This window comes from Panicum virgatum, chromosome 1K, assembly GCF_016808335.1.
Source record: "Panicum virgatum strain AP13 chromosome 1K, P.virgatum_v5, whole genome shotgun sequence".
Classification (NCBI taxonomy): Eukaryota; Viridiplantae; Streptophyta; class Magnoliopsida; order Poales; family Poaceae; genus Panicum; species Panicum virgatum.
In genome coordinates, this window is record NC_053136.1 from 54,636,381 (window position 1) to 54,655,770 (window position 19,390).

Consider the following 19,390-nt stretch of genomic DNA (forward strand, 5'->3'; position numbering starts at 1 on the left):
TTTCAAGCATATTAATTTCCCTGAATTTGTATTTCTGTTACCACTCCCTAAATTCTATTTCCATATGATTTTATTTGGTCATATGCCCCTTTATGTATTCTTCAGCTTTTTACAGTTCATGTGTGGTTCCTCTGTTCTGATTCTTGTATGTCATACAAATTCTCTACTCTTATCGGATTACCTAAGCATTTCCAGCTAATGATTTAGCTAGTACTTGTTAACTTGTGATTTTTGTAGGGTGTTTTTTGTTGCAGTTTGTTACACTGTGCCTGATAATTCTTGTTAACTGTTAGCATCCACTGATCCATATATAATTAGGAGTATTCACTTGCCCAGTTAAAAATTTATCACTTGGGCATTATATATCTTCTTTTGTTATTTACCATAGGTTCATAGATAGGGTTCATGGAACATGTCATCAGCAGTTCATAAAATGCGAAGCCACGATTAAACTATGTAAATTGTTGTTCAAAACAGTTCATTTGTTCAGGTAATCAGATTGACTCCTTCCGGTCAAAAGTTAGTGTTTTTTTAGGATTTTGCAGGCTTAGTTGTAGCTTAACCGACATATCTTCATCAATTTTGAGACCCACCATACAGTGCTAGTAATATGTTTGCCTCGAAAACTACTTTGATAATAGTTTGAAAGTACAAATAGTTAATTAAATAAGTTATCAAAGTAATGATTTTGAGACCATGGCAAAATTCATAATGGTGTATTGGTGTTATCTGCAGCTACAGATAATATATTACAGATTTCTAACCTTCTACCCCTTTTCATGTTGCAGTTACACGAACAAATGTTGGGATGGGCCATAAAACCTATATTCCCTAGGCTTTCATGAGTGCTCTTGTATATTCAATTGGGTCAAACCAGCCAAGTCAAATGTTGTTTGGAATGGATAGGGTAGATACGGGTTTTCATGAAGATAACTTGGATTAGGTTTGAAATAAGATGGGCTTGATACTATTTGGGCTAGCTGGGCTCAGATCTTTCTTGGGGTGGCTCTCAGTCTCAGCAGCTTGCTTAATATGATAAAAGTTTGATGAATATTGATTGGGCTTTAAAGTTGATTGTTCATACATAAATGACATTCGGGGCCATCTATTTATTCTGAACATATAATCTTTCTGTATATTTGATGGCTTGGAAAATATTTAACAAAAATCGATAATGGACCTTTAATTAAATTTAAGAAACATAACTCTACTTTATATCATTCACAGTTACTATTATAACGAATTTATCTAATAGTTTGGTCCTAGACCTTTTTAGATTTGCAGAAATGAATGTCATGGTCCAGCGTATATCTATTATATTATTAAGGGAGTGTTAAAAGAAGCTACCACGTTTGCCGATAGGGTCTAGAAATTCCCACATTAATCTAAAAAAGAGAATGATTTGCACCGTTGGATTTTATGAAGATCTAACGGTTCAAACTAACTCAAGAGTCAATATCAAATATGATTAATAAATAGCTAAATTCGAATTAAAAAATTAGGATACGACAGAGTCCATGCTGAATAAAATTAGTAAATAGCTAATTTCGGAATTAAAAATAAAGAAATTAGAACTCAACAAAGAGTCCATCTTGAATACAATTACTAAATAGGTAAATTTGAAATTATAGAATTAAGAAAAATAGAATTAGCACTCGGCAAAAAACATCATATCAGCCAAATAGCAAAATTAAAATTAAAATGATAAAAAATTGGCATTGAATATGACTAATAAATAGATAAATGCAAGAACTAGAAACAAAAAAATTATAGTTGATGTGTAGAGTGATTAAGAAGCATATTAAAAAAAATAGCTGAACAAATAGTATATGTCAAATGCAATAATAAAACCAAATTTGAATTCTACGTCAAATAAAGTTTAATTTAATGAAGATCTAAATAGTATTAATGTATAGGATTTACACTATTGGATTTAATAAAGATCTATTGGTCTAAATTGGCCAGAAGAGTCTATGTCTAATTTAATAAATATAATATTCTAAACTACTCAAAAGTGTATGTATCCAATTAAAGTTAAATACAGAGTCCACATGACATAAAAAAAATCGCGTCTCCATCTATGTCTCACATTAACCCTCCTCAAATATTTTAAAACAAAAATACGGCAGTAGCATAAGCGTGACAGCGCGATCATAGTTGCTTTCTCCAAACAAAGATTATCATCATAAATGTTGCATTCCTGAACAACTTCAGTTATACAAACTAATCTGATGGTGGTCAACGAGATTCACAATTCTGTGGGTATACAAATAGTTCCATACAAGTAATAATCGCTGGGATAAAGTGTAAAGCACCGAAACCTACAAATAAATTTGACTATTTATTAGCCCAATCTAAATAGATGCATGGGGAAAAATCACGGACTTAATTGTGTGAGGAATCAAATAGTATAAATAATTCATAACATTATTATCCACATCTAATATTTTATAAGTACATGAAAAAAATGCTAGGCACAGAACACAAATGTGATCTATACCTCTAAAGAAGTATAGAGAAAGGAAATAGAAAAGGATAAAGAAGCAGCAAAGTTGAACGGATAAGGAAAATAGAAAAAGGAGAGTAGAAAAGGAAGGTAGGAAAAACGAGAAAATAAGGGGAAAAGAAAAGGACAGAGTGGAATTATTGGTTTAGTCTTTAATTAATATCATTAGTCATTATGGGATAATATAAAATTATAGCCAGGACACGTTGGACATTTGACATCTTTCATATATTCATGAAAAAATAGGAGAACCTGTTCTACCGAACAATTTTCAAAATGGCTCTATATCCATAAGAGAAGACGCTCTCTGCTCCATCAGAAAAGCCACAACCAGAGTTATTTTAGCCATAGAAAGAGGCCTAGAACCCTGCTTATCTATCCCAAAGTTGATTGCCTACGGTACAGAACAAATGATTCAAACAAATGTTGTCGCTGGTCCTCTTCGCTTAGAAAAACAGAAGCCATGAGGCACAATCTAAACTCAGCAACTAAGTCGAACTAAACATGGAACTTCTCCATTAGATGCATCGGACGTGAAACACACTAATTGATTTCAACTATACAGAGGAACAAAATGGAATACAGAGAAATCAATAGAAATAGCTATAGAAAATGGAAGATAAAAAAGAAGAGTTAGAAACAACAACAAAGTTATATATGGAACTATCCATCACTGGGATGGCAAAACTCCAAAGTAGGCCAATTTATGCAGTCATATGGGCTAAAACAAATAAAAAATTATACAGTGACCAAACTGGGAAAAATAATAATAGATTCGATTGAATAAAAGATTTAAAACATATATGCATTCATATAGCACACACATATATAAATTTTGCCTAACATTTATTTACTAAAGTCAGCATGAGGCCCCAACTTATTTTTTAGCATAACTTTTTTTTGTCTCATCCATGATCATTTTTATTTCGCTCCTATGATGAGTCAGATCTAGATCTGCTAGATGCTACTTAGGTGCTCTAACAACTACACTAGATATATTTTTGCTAAATAATAATCAAAATATTACAAGATACAAATCGAACTTCAACATCTAAGTTACAGACTGTTAGAAAACATCACTAACACATACATATAAATATATTTCATAACTACTTATAAAAAACTTTGTATAAATACAAACATATACAATATGCATCCATATTCAAGGTGACCCAATATTAAAATTCAATCCTCAAATTTAGATTTTGCAGGTTAAAGTAATAAAATATGTAACTATAATATAGAATAAACAAACATAAAAATTGATGGTTGGTATGAACTCCTATGCATAGAAAGCTGCAGGTAGTATTCAGCAAGAGCAGATGAGAGGTAAAAAAATTTGCGAACGGGTGCCTAGCCGGATTGGTTTGGTGGCCTGGCCTCACTAGCACTCCTTAGGTCATGGGTTCAACTCTCAGTGAGAGCGAATTTTAGGTTGAGGTGAAAAAATATCCTCGCCTGTCTACAAGCCAAAGCCCATGGAATAGATCCCGGCCTGCTCTCACACAAGTAACGACATGGGTTACCCCACCCCTAGATAAGGGTGGGGCAGAGGTTTGAAGGTTTCTCGACCTACGTGAAGTCTTTTTATTTTTATATTAATGCTCAGATTCTTACAATAATACTCAGAGACAACATACCCCTTACAAGTTGCGTTTTTTTAATATAAATAATTAAAAAAACTAAATATCTTTGGACTACGTGCTATTAGCGCGGGCCACTTGCTAGTTAAAATGAGGTGGATGCAATGTAAGTTCTTCAACTTTACTAGGCTACGGCTTTACTATGACTGTGCCAATTTTAACTGTTTCAACTGTGTTGATTTGGGTTCTGTTTGGTGCAATGAAGATTTAAAAGTTCTGAAGGAACCAAGAGCGCATATCTGTTAAGCATTGGATTATTTTATTATATTGTGTCTAAGTTGCTATTTCGCTGCCTGAGTTGCATAGCACGTACTGATTACTGAATACAAAGGAGGAAACACCAAGGCAAAGTACGTACTGATTCACACTACAGAACACATATGAGCACCTTGCATCCCCTACATGTTTTCTGTCAGATACTAGGAGACTGGGAGTCTTTGGTCTTATTTCCATTCTTCACATGCTTTTTTTTTCTTCAGAAAAAAAAATCAGTTCTCTTAGTTCTGTGGTCCTTGAACAATTTGTCTCAGACCCCACCAGGCCACCAAGCACAAAGAAACCATGCAACTTGCTACTATCAGCAGCAGAACAATCACATGGCGATGAACTACAGCCCTCGACTGGCAGTGTTCCTGCATCCAAGTCAAGGTGAGCAGTGCTGCCGATTGCCCGGATAATTCAGCCTCACGTTACCGTCTAGATAAATCACTTACCATGCGGTGACAGTCTGGACTGATCCTGACTGTCTGCATGTCTTTTGGCCAACCTCACTGCCTCGCTGAAACGAACAATTCTTATGGTAACATCTCAGTCTCGGATTGGTTTCAGAAAACATCTCAGTCTCAGATGGGTTGGAAATGTAGTTGGGAACTGTCTTGATGCGAATTCTCAGATTAGTCTCTGCTGGGAGCACAGGGGAATGGAATCGTTGTACAAAAAGGTAATTTGACTCAGGGAAAAAAAAGGTGATTAGAAGGTAGGTGGATTTTTGTTAGAAGTGAATCCAGCTGTGGAAATGCTTCTATCCTACTACCCCACGCATAGGCGCGTTTGCCTTTACATCCGAGGTAGTGGAATCCACATCCTCCTCAAGATTCTCCCACACGACTCTCGATCTGGCTTTGTGGCGATCGATCCCTTTGCGCCTCGTGCAGAAACAGACATGGACTCAAAGCGTCCAGCCAAAACAAAGGCATTTAGGTGATCTGGAACACGCAAGATTAACCCTATCTTTATGCAGCCCTAGGACAGTTGATCCATTATTAAACCGCTGCCAATGGAAGACCCTCTCTCTCAGCCCAAAGACCCCTGGCCCCTCCCCTGCAATTAGCTTTTTTTGGTCTCTTGAGTATTATACTCCCTCCCTCTTAAATTATTGGTTATTTTGGTCAAAATGACTAGTAATTTGGGACGGAGAGAGTACCCCGTTTCTAGCTACCTGGCCAAACTTTTCTACGTGTTTTTGAAAACAATCGTGAGCATAGATTTTTCACATATACTTGTAAGTTGTAACCACATGATCTATTCATGTCATTTATTTTGCAATCAATGGTGAGATTGAATCATGGGTAGACGAGAAATTTAACGGTTGGATGAATATCATGTGAGATGAATGAATGGTTGAGATAAATCATGTGGACCCAAATACATATGCAGATGCTTTCGATGGCACTGCAATCTAGTACACGCATTGTTCCATTGCAGTCTCATTCAGATAGAGCAGCGACAGATCAGACCACCATTGCGCGTCGCGTCGGCGAGGGCTGAAAGGAGCAATACGGTGAGGCGCCGTGTCCCCCCCCCCCCCCCCCCTTGCGCCCACTTCGCGATCGCTCTCTCGCTCTTGGATTGCACCGCATCCATGCATGATAGAGTTGGGAGTGTCTAGATTTTCCTTGTGGATCTTGGAAGGAAGAAAAGAAAAAAAATACCAAGTGCTTGCTGCTGGTGGGCGATGCGTTGTCATCACGCTCAGCAACTGTAGCTAATAAGCTAGTAGGCTTTTTATCTGCCGGTGCGTGGGCGCCACAAATAATGCTGGAAAATGGCTTGCCCGCACGCACGCGCTCCGAACCGAGCGTGAGTGGGCGGCCCCGTCCCGTCCCCGTCCGCCATGGCCACCCAACGGGAAAGCTCTCCCTCTCCTGACAGCAACCGCGACGGACGGACGGATTGCAGGAACAGGACGATCCATCGAACTGGTTTTCTTCTTCTTTCCTCTCTCCCTGAGTCTGGGAGGCAGAGACGAGGTCGCCCAATTCAAGGCCCGTTATTTTCAGGCGCACGCGCGTACATTATTTTGGCGAGATGTCATTGCGGTGACTAGGAGGGAGGAGGTGTGGTTGTGGCGGCGGATTGCATTGATCATTTTAGTACCCTTCGATTTGAAACGGTGATGTGGATGTGGATTGATACTGTATGACTGTGATTATACTGATTTGAAACGATGATGCTCATTAGCTTCAATCTAACTCGGCTGCTATGAATTAAGATTAAGATAGTTCCCTCCTAACTCTTCTTAGTAAAATCTGCACGCCGAAAATAAAAATAAAATAAAATCACTGCCTATTATATTAGGCTCACAATATTGGAAGCAAGCAACCATACATATCCAACAAAAAAGGAGTGCGTCACCAACCACGTCATACTGCTAGGCTGGCTAAATTTGTGCTGGGGTATTCTATTTGTCACATTTACCTTTGCGCAGAGTACGGGAGCCAACCAAATTATCCCTCCTTGCAAGAAATTTTTTTTTTGTCGCCCGATAAATTATTGTCTTCAGAAGTGTCCAAATAAGTGTTGCTAGGAATTCCGTGTCAGGCTCCACAGGTAACCACTAACCAGGGGGATTACATTCACATATATACATAGTCATCCCTACTTCGGGTAGAGGTAGAGGTAGGTAGTTGGGCCATTGGCATTTTGGCACGCCATCAGCATGAGCTCTCCTCCTCCTTCCTAAGTTCCTCCTCCTCCTCCCTATAGATAGAAAGCTGCTGCTCCCCGTCCAAAGGAGATGAGGCTCATGACTGGTCGTCGGAGATGGCCGGCTTCGTCCTCGTCCTCGTCCTCTTCCTGCTCCGGATGGAGGGCTTCCACATACACCAATCGCTCCTAGCGCCTCCTCCGAATCCCGTGTCTCGGGGTCGTCGAGCAGTGCATGCGACACCCGACACAATCACAGGGCTAGGTAGCTAGCAAGCATACATAGCTTGTGGGGAGCGAGGTCGTTGCAGGCGGCGTCTTGTTGTCATCGCTCGCATCGCAGCTGTCACGTTTGTGGTGCCTCTTTGAGTTCGACGGCGGATGGTCATCATGGCCGGGATGCTCCCCGGCGTGGAGTGCGCGCGGCGGCGGCGGCTCCGGCAGGGCGGGTCGTCGTCCGGCGCGGCGGAGGCGCCGTGCGGGACGCGGCGGCCGTCCTTCTGCCTGTACGCCGGCGGCCACGACCACGCCCACCTTGGCTCGGCGGCGGCCTCCAAGGTCTCTCATTCCATTCAATTATATTTAATTATCTCTGGTTTCACTTTCACGACGATTCTAATTTTTTTTAGATCTTGTTCATCCGTGTGGTATACAGGAGATGTTTGTTCTGATTAGCTTGCTGTGAGCTTGGTTTGCAGGAGAGGAGCAGCAGCAGCGTGTGCAAGGAGATGATGGCGCGCGCGTGGACGCTGGACACCAACGCCCGGGAGGCGAAGGAGAGACTGGACCAGAAGCTCAGGGGGCAGAGAGAATCACTGGTCAAGAGGTGTGTTGCTGCTGCAGTTCTTGTCTGTGCTTCCTTCAGAGAGAATCTATGATGTAGCTCGCTGTACGGTTCTTCAGAGCCCCAGCATTTCCACTTCTAGTTCTAGCTGAGGTTCAGAATCCATAGGTCCCTCCTGCTTGGTTTATCCTGAGTTTGCAGTTTGCAGCAATGATGATTTCCTAGTCTATATAGAGGCTGTTCGGTTCAGGAAATACGAAAGATAGATTGTTAACATCCAATCTTGAGTGGTATTTCCTTTTGCAGCAACGTGCCTGCTGGATACCTTTGTATGGGAATCTAGTTCCATGCCTAGAGAACTACTGTTTGAGATGCAGAGTATCCATTCAGGGTCCTGTTTCAGCGCTGAAATTCGAGTGCTTGCTCTGGTCCCATCATCTTTATACTCTGCAAACAAGCTCTGCAAACAAGTCTAAGCAGTTCACACAAAATTTTTGCGCATGATTGAGCGGAGTAGAATTCGATCCAAAAAAGCCCCGTGATCGTTCAGTTTTCGTCTTTTTTTTTTCCAGCATCTGCATGGAATCTCTGATACCTGAAACTTGCTGTAGGAATCAGAGCACGGGCACCGTGCGACCGCCGACGGCGAAGCCACACCCACACGCAACGAGCACGAGCGGCAGCGGCAGCAGCAATCTCCACCACTCGGCTACTACGGCGGCGCCGGCCATACCCGAGGCTGGCGCGACGCCAGCGGCGTCGTGGGCGCTGCAGCGGGAGGTGTTCTCGAAGCCGACGAACGCGGGAGGCGCGGCCCGGCGGCGGCGGTTCGGCTGGAGCCTGCTGGGGCGGCGCAGGCCGGCGGCGACGTCGGAGGCGGAGGCGGAGGCGTCGGAGTGCGCGGTGTGCCTGGAGGAGCTCCGGGCGGGGGACGTGCTGGTGCACCTGCCCTGCGCGCACCGCTTCCACTGGTCCTGTGGCGTGCCCTGGGTCCAGGCCGCCTCGCGCTGCCCCGTCTGCCGCGCCCTGGTCCACCTCGCCTCCTGCCCTCCCCCCAACTGACCGACCTGCCGCGGGATGGCTTGGAGTCTTCTCTTCTTCGGCCGGACGGAGCAACGCGGGACCGCGCCGCCGTGCGTGGCAGACCCAGGCCATGGACACGGGCGGATGGCATTGGCAGGCAGGCTGCGGGTGACCGTGCGTGCGCGAGATGCCTCGTGTCGAGGACACCGCAGAGTGGGGGTGGGGATCACTGGATCAGGGTCGGATGATGGTGCACGGCGAGACGGAGCACTGAATCGATGAGCGCATGGAGCGCTGCGATCGCACGGGGCATCAGTTTCATGGAGCCATGTGCTGATTAGTTTTGCACAGCTGCTCACGACGCTGGTTATCCCAAATCTGTGTAGTATTCATCTCAAAAAAAAAACTGTCTAGTTACGGTCCGTGTTCAGATTTCAGAACGTCTGGTTGCCTATCCAAGTCGGTTACGGTTACGGCCATTGTCCATATGTACTAATCCATGATGCACGACGCATTGCGTTGCAGCCTAAAATTCAGAGCCGAGATCTTACCGTACGATGAAAGGTGGTACAGTGGTAAGTGCTAGTGGATTAGTACCGTGTTGTACTACTGCTGTTAGTCTGTTCTCAGAGAGCACCGCGCGGTGGACTTTCTCCGCACGGAACATAATCGCGACCTGTGAGTGAAAAGGGGGGGGGGGGGGGGGGGGGAGACACACAAGACTAGGAAAAATACAATAGGCGCGATGCAGAGATCACCACGTACTGGCACGGCACGGCGGCATCAAGATCAAGCCAAGGGTGTGGTCACTGGCATGGTCAACGGTCAGGCTGGAAAAATCGATCTTCTCACCGCTCTCTTTTTTACGTTTTTGCGTCAAGGACGAAGCAAGCAGAATTCGATCTGTTGGTTGATGGACGGCAGCACGGATGATACCATGGCCATGTGATTAGGCCACCTACGCAAAGAGAGCTGATTAGGCCAGCACCAACACAAATACAGTGCCCGATCAAACAGGAAATTGGACGCACCTTTCATGGCCCCACACACACTCTGAAGTCTGAATTAAAAGCATGAATCTGACGCATCATGGAAGGGGAAAAGAGGTGCACTTCCAAACAAGATGATTCGCCGATGGGAATGGATGTACGCAGCTGATTACCATCCCTACGAGCCTGAACGAACCACGCCTTCACGGTGACGATGTTGGATACCGAAAAAGAAATCAAGTTTAGTTCGGTCAAAAAAAAGACAAAAAAACAAAAATGCACTAGGCTCGGCCCATCTGGTGCTCTGTCTTTTCGGCCCAGTACAGCACCACGATCCAACGGCAGCACGGCGTCGTGGTTTCTCTTCTAGAAGCTGTTTAGTCCCACCTCGTCGAATGAAAGAGCTCCGAGCGGGCGCGCTGGCTACATAAGACGTCCGTGGTGCTCCATTGCTCCATACTTACCTGGACGGGGTCGATGGGCGATCAAGAAGGCCCATGGCCTAGATTAGTGGCCCACATTGCACTTGGTGGGTGCGCTGGTCTACCATCTCCCCAAGTGGGAGAGTGGACGTCATAATTTGTGGTAGAGGGGGTACGCGTTCGCGCGGCCCCCGCCAATTCTAAATAATTAAACTTGGTCCCTGGATTCGCCTCTGTTGTTAATCTGGGAAGGATTTTGCAGTATGGCCCTGGGTCGGTCCCTGCTAGTTCAGTTCTCGGGCCAGCTGTAGGAACCCAGCAAATTTAGGCAATTGAACTCTGGTCCCTGGCTGCTCTTCTACCAGCTTTGTAAAATTTAGCTTTGGACCTTAGCCCCGCGAGCAGGTCGTTCTTTTGTTTTTTTTCTTTGCGATGACGTCTTGCCATCTAGTTGCATTGGCTCTTAACGTTTAATGCCTTAATATACGACGAGACAACTGCTGTTTTCATTTTAGCTTCTGCATGGCGTTCAAAAGCCCCTCGGCAAATTGGTAGTGCAAGCTGAGCATAGACAAATTAGCCAATTTTTTTAACATGAGTAAAACACCACCGCTTCTAGTGGTGAACTTGACCATGATGAATTGGAAAGCTCAGTGTCATGTACGGGGGCAACTAAATTATACTGTGCTGCACCTGTAATGCTCGCAAACATAGCCCTCCATGAAGATTATGATGACTTCCCAAAAGAAATGAAGGTTATGATGTGATTGAACTGGGTTTGCTGGAGGCCTTTACCGTGATTGAATATCTCGGATACTTGATGCTGCATCCAAATCAACTGTATCTCCTATGCTGTTGTTCTGCTCATGGGCGTTTGGCGTGCCTTACGCGCTATATCTCCTATCATACATACCAGAAGAGCTATATGCCTATATCTTCTAGTGATAAATTAAATTTTGGTCCCTGTCACGGAGGAATGAGCGAGCTCGGAAAATATATTTTGGACCCCGGGTGTGTTCTTGGGCGGCCCTCGACGAATAGCGTAATAAACAAGCCCCTCGAGCAATTTTTTCGCTTCAGTTAATGCCTAACCTCAATCGCATGCATAGTTCAAACGTATTTAACAAATTTTCTTTTTATATTTTCTAGTGCGAGTGTGCGACTGTCAGAATTTGTGTAGCTTCCAGGCTGGATACAGACTGACTGGTGCTGGAATTACCTAGGTTATTTGAGAGATACCGAGCATCAAGGAGCATAAAATTGAATCTAGAATTTACACATATATACAGGTTGTCGTACACGGGGAGGCTACAAAAGCTATACACAAGTCTTGGGGTGGTATCTTAAAACTTTGACAGGAAATGCTGCATTAGACGCAGGATCTGGCCATTCTCTTCGGCAGCGAGACTCTTGCGGCGTCAACTGTCAAAGGCGACAGGGATCACCGTGGCATGACTGAACCGGCTCCAGCCTTCCACCATGGAGCAGTGGTGGCGGCTGGAGGCACGGCGGCGCCAAGGACTTCAGGAGGCAACTTCACAGACGTCCCCACGGCACAACGGGCACACCCTGAAGGACAAGGACATGTTAGAAGATCCCTCAATGCAGCGCCAGTATTGTTGTGCGTACCAGAACAAGGATACCTGTGTATTTCCTTCAGCCATTTGTCAACACACTGCAGGTGAAACTCGTGTTTGCACGGAAGAGTTCTTATCTGTTCCCCATCCTCATATTCAGTTAAGCAGATATGGCACCTGATGAGAGACCCAATGATATGTTAGATTTTAAGCATTAGGACCTCCAAAACAATGATAAGGAAAATGAAATATCAGAAAACAGGGCTAGCCAGCAGGCATTTCTTAACACGTGGTGATCGCAACTGTTGCCATACCAATTACCAAATACAGCAAAATATCATAACCTTGCAGGGCAAATTGATTCTTTAGCCCAAAGGTTCACGGTTATACAGAATATCTTGGCAATAAAAACCAACATTAAACTCCAAGAATCTAAACTTTCAGATACCACTGTGTTGCTTACCCCATTTATCCAATTAGTATATGCAAAGAATGAAACTGTCTAGTAGTAGTGATAGTAAATTTGTAATAAAAACAACTGAATCATAAAACTTTACGTAGTAGTTTTGACTTCTAGCTATTATATGTTATGCCTTGAAGAGAAAAAATATTATCCAGCAAATACCACTACATAAGATACTGTAAGCTGCAAAGATGCTACAATTCCATGTGTGCATATTACAGGAATACTCATTCATTGTCTCATTATCTTTTTTTTTTCCTGCATGAACTATCAGTATGTATAACTGAACTCGTGTGGAAGAAAAAACTGATTACTGTTAAAAGCATTGGGCTTTCTTTCTTTCTGAAACTACTCTCATTATTATGCAAGACTTTTGCCTTAGGAAACTGAGATATTAGAATGATGAGAAGCTTACTGTTCCATGTCATCACTGCATTGGGGTGTCGCAAGCTTTTTGTAGCTCTTACATGGCAATGAATTAACTACAGATTCAGGAGCCTGAACAGAGACCATAGAAAGTGAAAGTGACGCAGGTTGACGGTGAATTTCATCCAACACCTGAAAAGAATCACGCAGGCCATTTTAACATAACTAGAGTAGTAATGTGCTGAAAAATGCAATAATAGCAATGGAGTTCACAGTCCACACATAGCCAACAATCTGCTCTCAAATTAACTAAATTATGTACAAATTTACTTTTAAGAACATTTTATATTTGCTGTACAGCTTCAAACATGCCTGAAAGCTGTTAGAATACATATACAGATGTAAAAGACATAACATTGCCAAAAACACAACAACAGTGTCAAAGACTTTGGCCCTATATTCTCCACTGTCGCTTATATGTCATCAACTTACAAAACTAGACTGCTGATAAACAATCAAATGAGTACGAAGGGAAGGACAAACCTCAAATAACGCCTCAGTTAACATGACAATTCTTGATATACTTGCTCGGGCACTAGATTCTTCAGCAATCAAGAAAGAATCACAGGTGCATCGGCCAGCTTGATGAATCCCCAAAGGACAAGCTGCAGTGCTTTGTTCATTGCCACTATCAAAAACAGCACGACGATGCTCCCTAATCTGTAACAGAGAAGAATCCCAAGTAAAGAAGGTGTGTTACTGAGGTGAATCAGCAAAAATCATAACAGCAAAAAAAAAGGCATAACAATTACCCGGGATCTTGAATACTGGCTTACTCTTATTGAACCATGGCGTCTGCGATGAAAATATCTTGACTCCTCCAACTCTCCAAAAAGGTCATCACCAAGGTCTAGCCATGTGCTGTAAAATCCCAGGTCATCAGCATCAGATTCAGGATAACCTCTAGAGCCGCGCCTGGAAAATGTATCCCATAGAACCCTTCTGTGACTCCTCCTTGTTTCACTGCTGCTTGAATCTCTAGAGCGTCCTAGACCATCATTTGAGAAAATGCTCATCATATCATCATGTAATATACTCCCACCAGTCTGACCATGTGGTCCACTGAATATGGGAACATCTGCTCTGGTAGGGATTGAATCTGGTGTTGGTTCTCGTATCCCGGATGATGCAGTTGAGGAGTTAGGGGACATAGATGTCAAGCTAGATTGAGATATATCAGATCCTTCACTTGTCAGAACAGTTGTGGACGAAGTTGCTTGAGGAGCGATCTCTCCTTCTAAGTCAGACAGGATCCTTTCAGATGTCATCAACGAGGGGTGCATATCAGATTCAGAAATTGAACCACCAATTTCATCAGTGGGGACTGTATTAGCAACATTTCCGAGCTCTGATCCTATAGAACCTATTCCTGCTCTCGATGCTATGTCAACATTAACAGCTTCACTACTGAAACTTCCCGTAACCATGACAGCTTTTCTGGATGAGCTTTCAAGGCCACTTGTTTCAGCGTTTTCAGTCCCCAGGCTATCTTCCTTGTTTTCATGACAATTGAGGTGATTGAATCTGAGATGATGGCTTATGGTGCTTGAAGACGAATGCAGTCTTGGATTTGACTCACTGGAGACCTGGAGATCCTTAGCAGCTAGAGAAGCATGAAAATTCACTCCATTCACTGATCGCCCTGATTGCTGAGATTGTACCTGTAGACAGCACCTCCTTACATCAGAAACCGGCATAAAAACAATTTACAGATATTGAATGTAGTCTATCACTAATAGAAAGTAGTAAACAAAAAACGCTTAAAGACAGAAAATGTTCTAAATTTCATAAATTTCCTTCAATTTGTCATGTGGAGGTCCAGCCCGTTTAACGTGCACAGACACAGAAAAACTGAGATATTCACTCGTCAGTCATGTGCATTATGAAAGGGCGCAACCAGAGGCAATTATTCATGCTTGCAAGTAGCAGATATGTAGTGAAGGTGGAAGGACCACAATTTTTTTTCAAGCCCATTAGCCAACTGCTACAAACTTATCATAATCATATACTTAAGCAAGTAATAATAGCTCTGAGCTCCAAAAACAGGTCAAATTTCTGAATCGCCCTTCATACAGATACTATCTATTCTCGCGGCGAATCCGCACCTCAGAAGAGACTAAGCGGTGCTGGAACTACCCCGCGCTCCGGCATCCCGGGCCAGGCGACGGCGCGACGCGGTACTGGAACTACCTCGTTAGCGCGCGAGGACGAGGGCGCGTCCGCGGCGAAGCTCCCGCCGTCACGAGCGGCTGCGGCGGCGGAGGATCCCGCTCCGAAGCACCCGCCGAGGCCGAGGCGCGCCCGGCGGCGCGACGGCGCATCGGCGCGGCTGCTCCCGGCGCCCATCTCGCTTGCGCTTTTCCCCCCTCCCTCTTCTCCGAGTGAGAGAAAGATGAGAGCCGAGGTGGGGATTACAGAAATGACGAGGAAATTGCTCGGAAGTGCCGTGAGTGCGGGGGTCGCGTCGCTTTTTTATATTTTGCTTGGTTTGAAAATTACCAGTATTTATCTCCTGACTGGTGACTCTGCTAGTTGGGGATTAATTGCCTTGTGGACAATAATAAGCTCTGGTGATTAAACATATCAACAAGCCAAAGCCATTGACTTTGGCATGGTCTGTCCAAGCGAAATGGCATCGAGAGAAGAATGCAAAGCTTTGTCCTTTTGCCTACAACAACCACGTGTCAACGTATATTATCAATTTATCATATCTCATCTTTTTTTCGAGAATTTATCATATCTCATCTATGAAAAAAAAAGCCATACTCTCTACTTGTTTTCAATGTGTAGTCTCTACTCGTAAGGGCATCAGTAGTGTATGAGGCCTACACAGCCCTTAAGCTGAGTCCCGCATATTATAAGGTCTCGGTCTGTAGTGTTTGAGGTCGACATGCACGGATGCACCCACAAAGGCGGGGTCCTCATTGAAATAAAAGATTTCAGACATCTCTCTTTCTTACTGCTATCTGGTGCTACAATCCATACAGCAGAGTACACCAAGCATCTATTTTATTCCTATTCGCTTTGTTTATTTCTTAAGGTCGGGCCTCAAGCATAAGACCCGGCCATACCTTTTCTAGGCTTAAGACCTACCTTAAGACCTATCCTCTAATGTATGAGGTCGGTCTCAAGAAACTTAAGGCCAGTGAATTTTGCACACTACTGATGCCCTAACCACACCACACCGTTTCATGCGCGCAAGCAAGGTGGATAATTCATAGGCTTAACAAACGTTGCTTACTTATCCCAGACCAGATGGGTATCAGATGATCTCTCAAATTTTTTCCCATGATGCAGTTGCATTGCTTGTTTGTTTTTTTTTGTCCCTTCTGCCCGATTCAAAGCACCGGAATATTTCAGTTAGATCATTTCAAAAGATACATAATTCAGTTAGGTTACCACGGCCTTTTTATTAAGAGTTAAATACACCGACGCCTCTCGAACTTGTCTCTATGTGCCACTTAGGTCCACGAACTCGCAAAATTGAAATCTGACACCCTAAACTTGTTAAGTTGTGCCACTTAAGTCCATACCTCTTGACATGACGCCACGTGGCATCAATATATGCAAAAAAACCCTCCAATATATGACGCCACGTGGTTTAGTTTACATGGCATGGTGGCGGCGGGATCTTGGGCCTCGTCCTCAAGCCCGGCGGAGAGCTCGACCTCGCGCCTCGGCTCTGCTCCGCTCTGTGGCGGTGGCCGGGCGGCGCGGTCGAGCCGCGGCCGCGGCGGTATCGACGTGGCAGGGCGGATCTGGGCGCTGTCCCTGGAGCGCGGGGGAGGTGCACGTCGGCGACCTCCGGGACGGACAGCTGTGGACGCGGGTGCCGTAGTGGCCGCCGGCGGTGAGAGAGAGGTGAAAGAGATGAGAGGGATGTAGATATAGAAGATGATAGAATTTGAGGACTTTTTTGTATGTATTCATACCCCTTGAAGGGTTATAGACCTAAGTGGCACAACTTAATAATTTCGGAGTGTCAGATTTCGATTTTGCGAGTTGGTAGTCCTAAGTGGTATCTGAGGACAAGTTCATGGGCGCTAATATATTTAACTCTTTTATTAAAGACCAGTAAGTCAGTTCAGCGCACCAGACTGCATGCTGAATCGGTGACTGCTCGGCCGACCATGTCTCGTCCTGTCCAAGCAGCCCAGCAGAGCATCTTTGATTTTGAGCCCGTTTAGTTCCCAAAATTTTTCGATTGCTACAGTATTTTATAACGCTTGACTACTAATTTGGAGCATTAGATGTGGATAATTCGCAAAAACCCATTCCACAACCCCCGGTAAAATCGTGAGACGAATCTAATGAGCCTAATTATGCAATGATTATACAATGTTATGCTACAGTACCAACCTCTAATGACGGAGTAATTAGGCTTAATAGATTCGTCTCGCGATTTCCCGTCCATCCATGTGATTAGTTTTATAATTAAATCACGTTTAGGCCTCCTAATCTTCAAGTGCTACAGTACTTTCCCAAAAAATTTTGGGAACTAAACGCGCCCAAATCCCGCACCAATCTTTACGTACGGCCTCCAACAGTGCCAAACCTTTCATCATTTGGTGTACCAGTCCCAGAATACACCTCGTTCTTTTGGCTCGGCTCGGTTCGGTTCTGTTGCAGTTCATGTCCTGCTAGCTAGTATGATTTTCTTTTTGAAAGGCCATGTTGTGCTATGATTTGGTCTCTTCTTTTGTTCAGGGATAGGCTCTAGGATTTAGACAACGCTGCAAAAGAGCATCTCCGTTTCAGCAAGGGGACACAAAGCCATGGCAGACAGGCCGGGCCTGCACAATAACCCTGGTGCAGTTGGTCTGATCATGGTTTGTCAGTTAGGTAATTGCAGAGAAACTGCCGTCACGAGCACAGTGTGCTATCGTTGGACTATGCAGAATTCAGTGATAGACGTAAGGGTCATGTCATCCATATTAAATATGATGAGTTGTTTGGCTGAACCCGGAAATAAACTCATAAATGACTTTTTTTAAAAGACAGAAGAGCAGAAAAAAGGGCTCAATCCAATTTTCAAAGACGAGCAAGGAGGTCATCTATCTAAAAAATTGGGGAAAAGGCACATCACAGAAGACTGAAAAGTAGCACCCTTTTTCTTTTCGATCTCAAATCTTTACCAAGCAATCACCAAATTGTGCACACTTATGATACACTTGTAGTCATATCTATCCAAACGTCCGATGAGAGATTTCTTTAAAACAAAGACAGTGACCACAGCAAACAGTACTGGAAGCTAAATTGACCGGATAACCAACATCTTAATCTTGCCCTTAATACTGGAATCGGTCGGAAGTTTCAATTATGAGCATGGGGTACCAGACTATCTAGAATAAATGTAAACAAGCAAATTAAATCCAGGGACAATGGAATTAATGGGTCGGTACGCTTTACCCATCATATCAGGGGCGCCGAGGATGCATGCTTATTGGTGGCGAATGTCCGGTAGTGGCCACTAATTTGGCAGTCGACACTGACCATTCCAGCTTTGAACAGAGCCAAATGTTCATGCGTTCTTTTGGGATGAGGATGAAGGACTGAAACTAGAAAACAATGTCAATATTCATACAACGTTGTTTGTTGAGATGAGCATGCATTTTGTATAAACTCACAACGTATGCACAAAGCGCATCCTAGAGAATGGCCGCCATGAAGAGTACACCCCCCCCCCGAGAGAGAGAGAGAGAGAGAGAGAGAGAGAGAGAGAGAGAGAGAGAGAGAGAGAGAGAGAGAGAGAGAGAGAGAGAGTGTGGCCGCCATGAAGCCAACGTTGGTGCGACTGTCTTGATCACCTTACTTGGCTCCTAATCAAGAGTAGGTGTAAGTTCGTTAATATACGAAGGTTTTTTAATCCTTTCCCCTCTACGTGTTGCAACGTTGCGTGCGGGATACCAATGCAACAAAGAAGCTAGCGACCGTCTAATCTTGGCCTGGCTTACCGGTTCCGCAATCAGCATGTGATGTGGCAGCGCCGCTGGGATTTTGACCTCTGCGGATTCCTCGCTGATGATGATGGATCACTATATATAAAAAGTTGTTGATTAGTACGTCCGATCCGATTACAATTTGTTTTAGCTTTTCTATATACATATATTTTGCTATTCATCTAGATGTATACTACATCTAGATATATAGCAAAAATTATTTATCTAAAAAAGCCAAACGAATTGTAATTTGGGATGGAGTGAATGCTTTAAAAAAAAACATGGATAGAATGTCAGATAGATCGTTTGGACAGCGATGAGCAAACTAACAAATCGCGCACCGTACCTTGCTTGAACGCAAGAGCTAGTACAGGAAATCAGCGCCGTTTCGTTGCAGAAATTCTCATCCCTGGCATGTTCGTGTATTTACCCTTCATTATTCATGCGGCGATGATAATAATTATCTGTTCGAAATAGTATTTGTTAATGTATGGGTGCTGGGCTCAAGCGGTCAATGTGCGTTTCGGCCTAATCTCAGCGCGTGGTGATAGTATCTTGTCTCCTTCCCTTCGCTAGGTAGGGATCCAAGGCCCAGCCATGTCCACGGAGGGTTGACGCCGGCGAGGTCGTCGCGTCGCATGCACCACGGGGGGCCTGCTGGGACGAAGCAGCCAAAAGAGCCAGCCGGGCACA

At 44.0% G+C, this 19,390-nt stretch overlaps 2 protein-coding genes and 1 non-coding gene across 5 annotated transcripts; 2 read left to right on the forward strand and 1 right to left on the reverse strand.

The window, feature by feature from the left end:
• Positions 1–7,015: 7,015 nt before the first annotated feature.
• LOC120645151 (E3 ubiquitin-protein ligase AIP2-like) lies at positions 7,016–9,366 on the forward strand. 2 transcript variants are annotated; one of them, XM_039921924.1, is made up of 3 exons: positions 7,016–7,632; positions 7,773–7,900; positions 8,470–9,366. In XM_039921924.1, exons 1-3 carry the CDS (start codon positions 7,456–7,458, stop codon positions 8,918–8,920), a joined length of 756 nt encoding a protein of 251 aa, XP_039777858.1. In that variant the 5' UTR covers positions 7,016–7,455; the 3' UTR covers positions 8,921–9,366. The 2 variants fall into 2 exon arrangements, with proteins under 2 accessions (XP_039777858.1, XP_039777852.1); XM_039921918.1 differs by having other exon boundaries at positions 8,477–9,366.
• Positions 9,367–10,326: 960 nt separating this feature from the next.
• LOC120658105 lies at positions 10,327–10,487 on the forward strand. Its single transcript, XR_005668517.1, has one exon. It is a non-coding gene; the product is annotated as a U1 spliceosomal RNA (small nuclear RNA).
• A 1,025-nt stretch (positions 10,488–11,512) lies between these two features.
• On the reverse strand, positions 11,513–15,265 carry LOC120645137. 2 transcript variants are annotated; one of them, XM_039921901.1, is made up of 6 exons: positions 14,949–15,265; positions 13,511–14,419; positions 13,242–13,418; positions 12,748–12,890; positions 11,936–12,046; positions 11,513–11,861 (listed from the first exon to the last, which is right to left on the reverse strand). In XM_039921901.1, exons 1-6 carry the CDS (start codon positions 15,102–15,104, stop codon positions 11,816–11,818), a joined length of 1,542 nt encoding a protein of 513 aa, XP_039777835.1. In that variant the 5' UTR covers positions 15,105–15,265; the 3' UTR covers positions 11,513–11,815. The 2 variants fall into 2 exon arrangements, with proteins under 2 accessions (XP_039777835.1, XP_039777842.1); XM_039921908.1 differs by having other exon boundaries at positions 13,535–14,419; positions 14,949–15,199.
• Between the last annotated feature and the right edge of the window lie 4,125 nt (positions 15,266–19,390).

Bases quoted from the DNA above. Each gene is read 5' to 3' on its own strand.
- LOC120645137 (XM_039921901.1), bottom strand. From the start codon at position 15,104: ATGGGCGCCGGGAGCAGCCGCGCCGATGCGCCGTCGCGCCGCCGGGCG. The intron at 12,891-13,241 runs GTTTGTCCTTCC...GATTCTTTTCAG, and splicing joins TAACTGAGGCGTTATTTGAG to GTGTTGGATGAAATTCACCG. The intron at 11,862-11,935 runs GTATCCTTGTTC...CTTGTCCTTCAG, and splicing joins TGGCTGAAGGAAATACACAG to GGTGTGCCCGTTGTGCCGTG.
- LOC120645151 (XM_039921918.1), top strand. From the start codon at position 7,456: ATGGTCATCATGGCCGGGATGCTCCCCGGCGTGGAGTGCGCGCGGCGG. The intron at 7,633-7,772 runs GTCTCTCATTCC...CTTGGTTTGCAG, and splicing joins GCTCGGCGGCGGCCTCCAAG to GAGAGGAGCAGCAGCAGCGT. The intron at 7,901-8,476 runs GTGTGTTGCTGC...TGTAGGAATCAG, and splicing joins AGAGAATCACTGGTCAAGAG to AGCACGGGCACCGTGCGACC.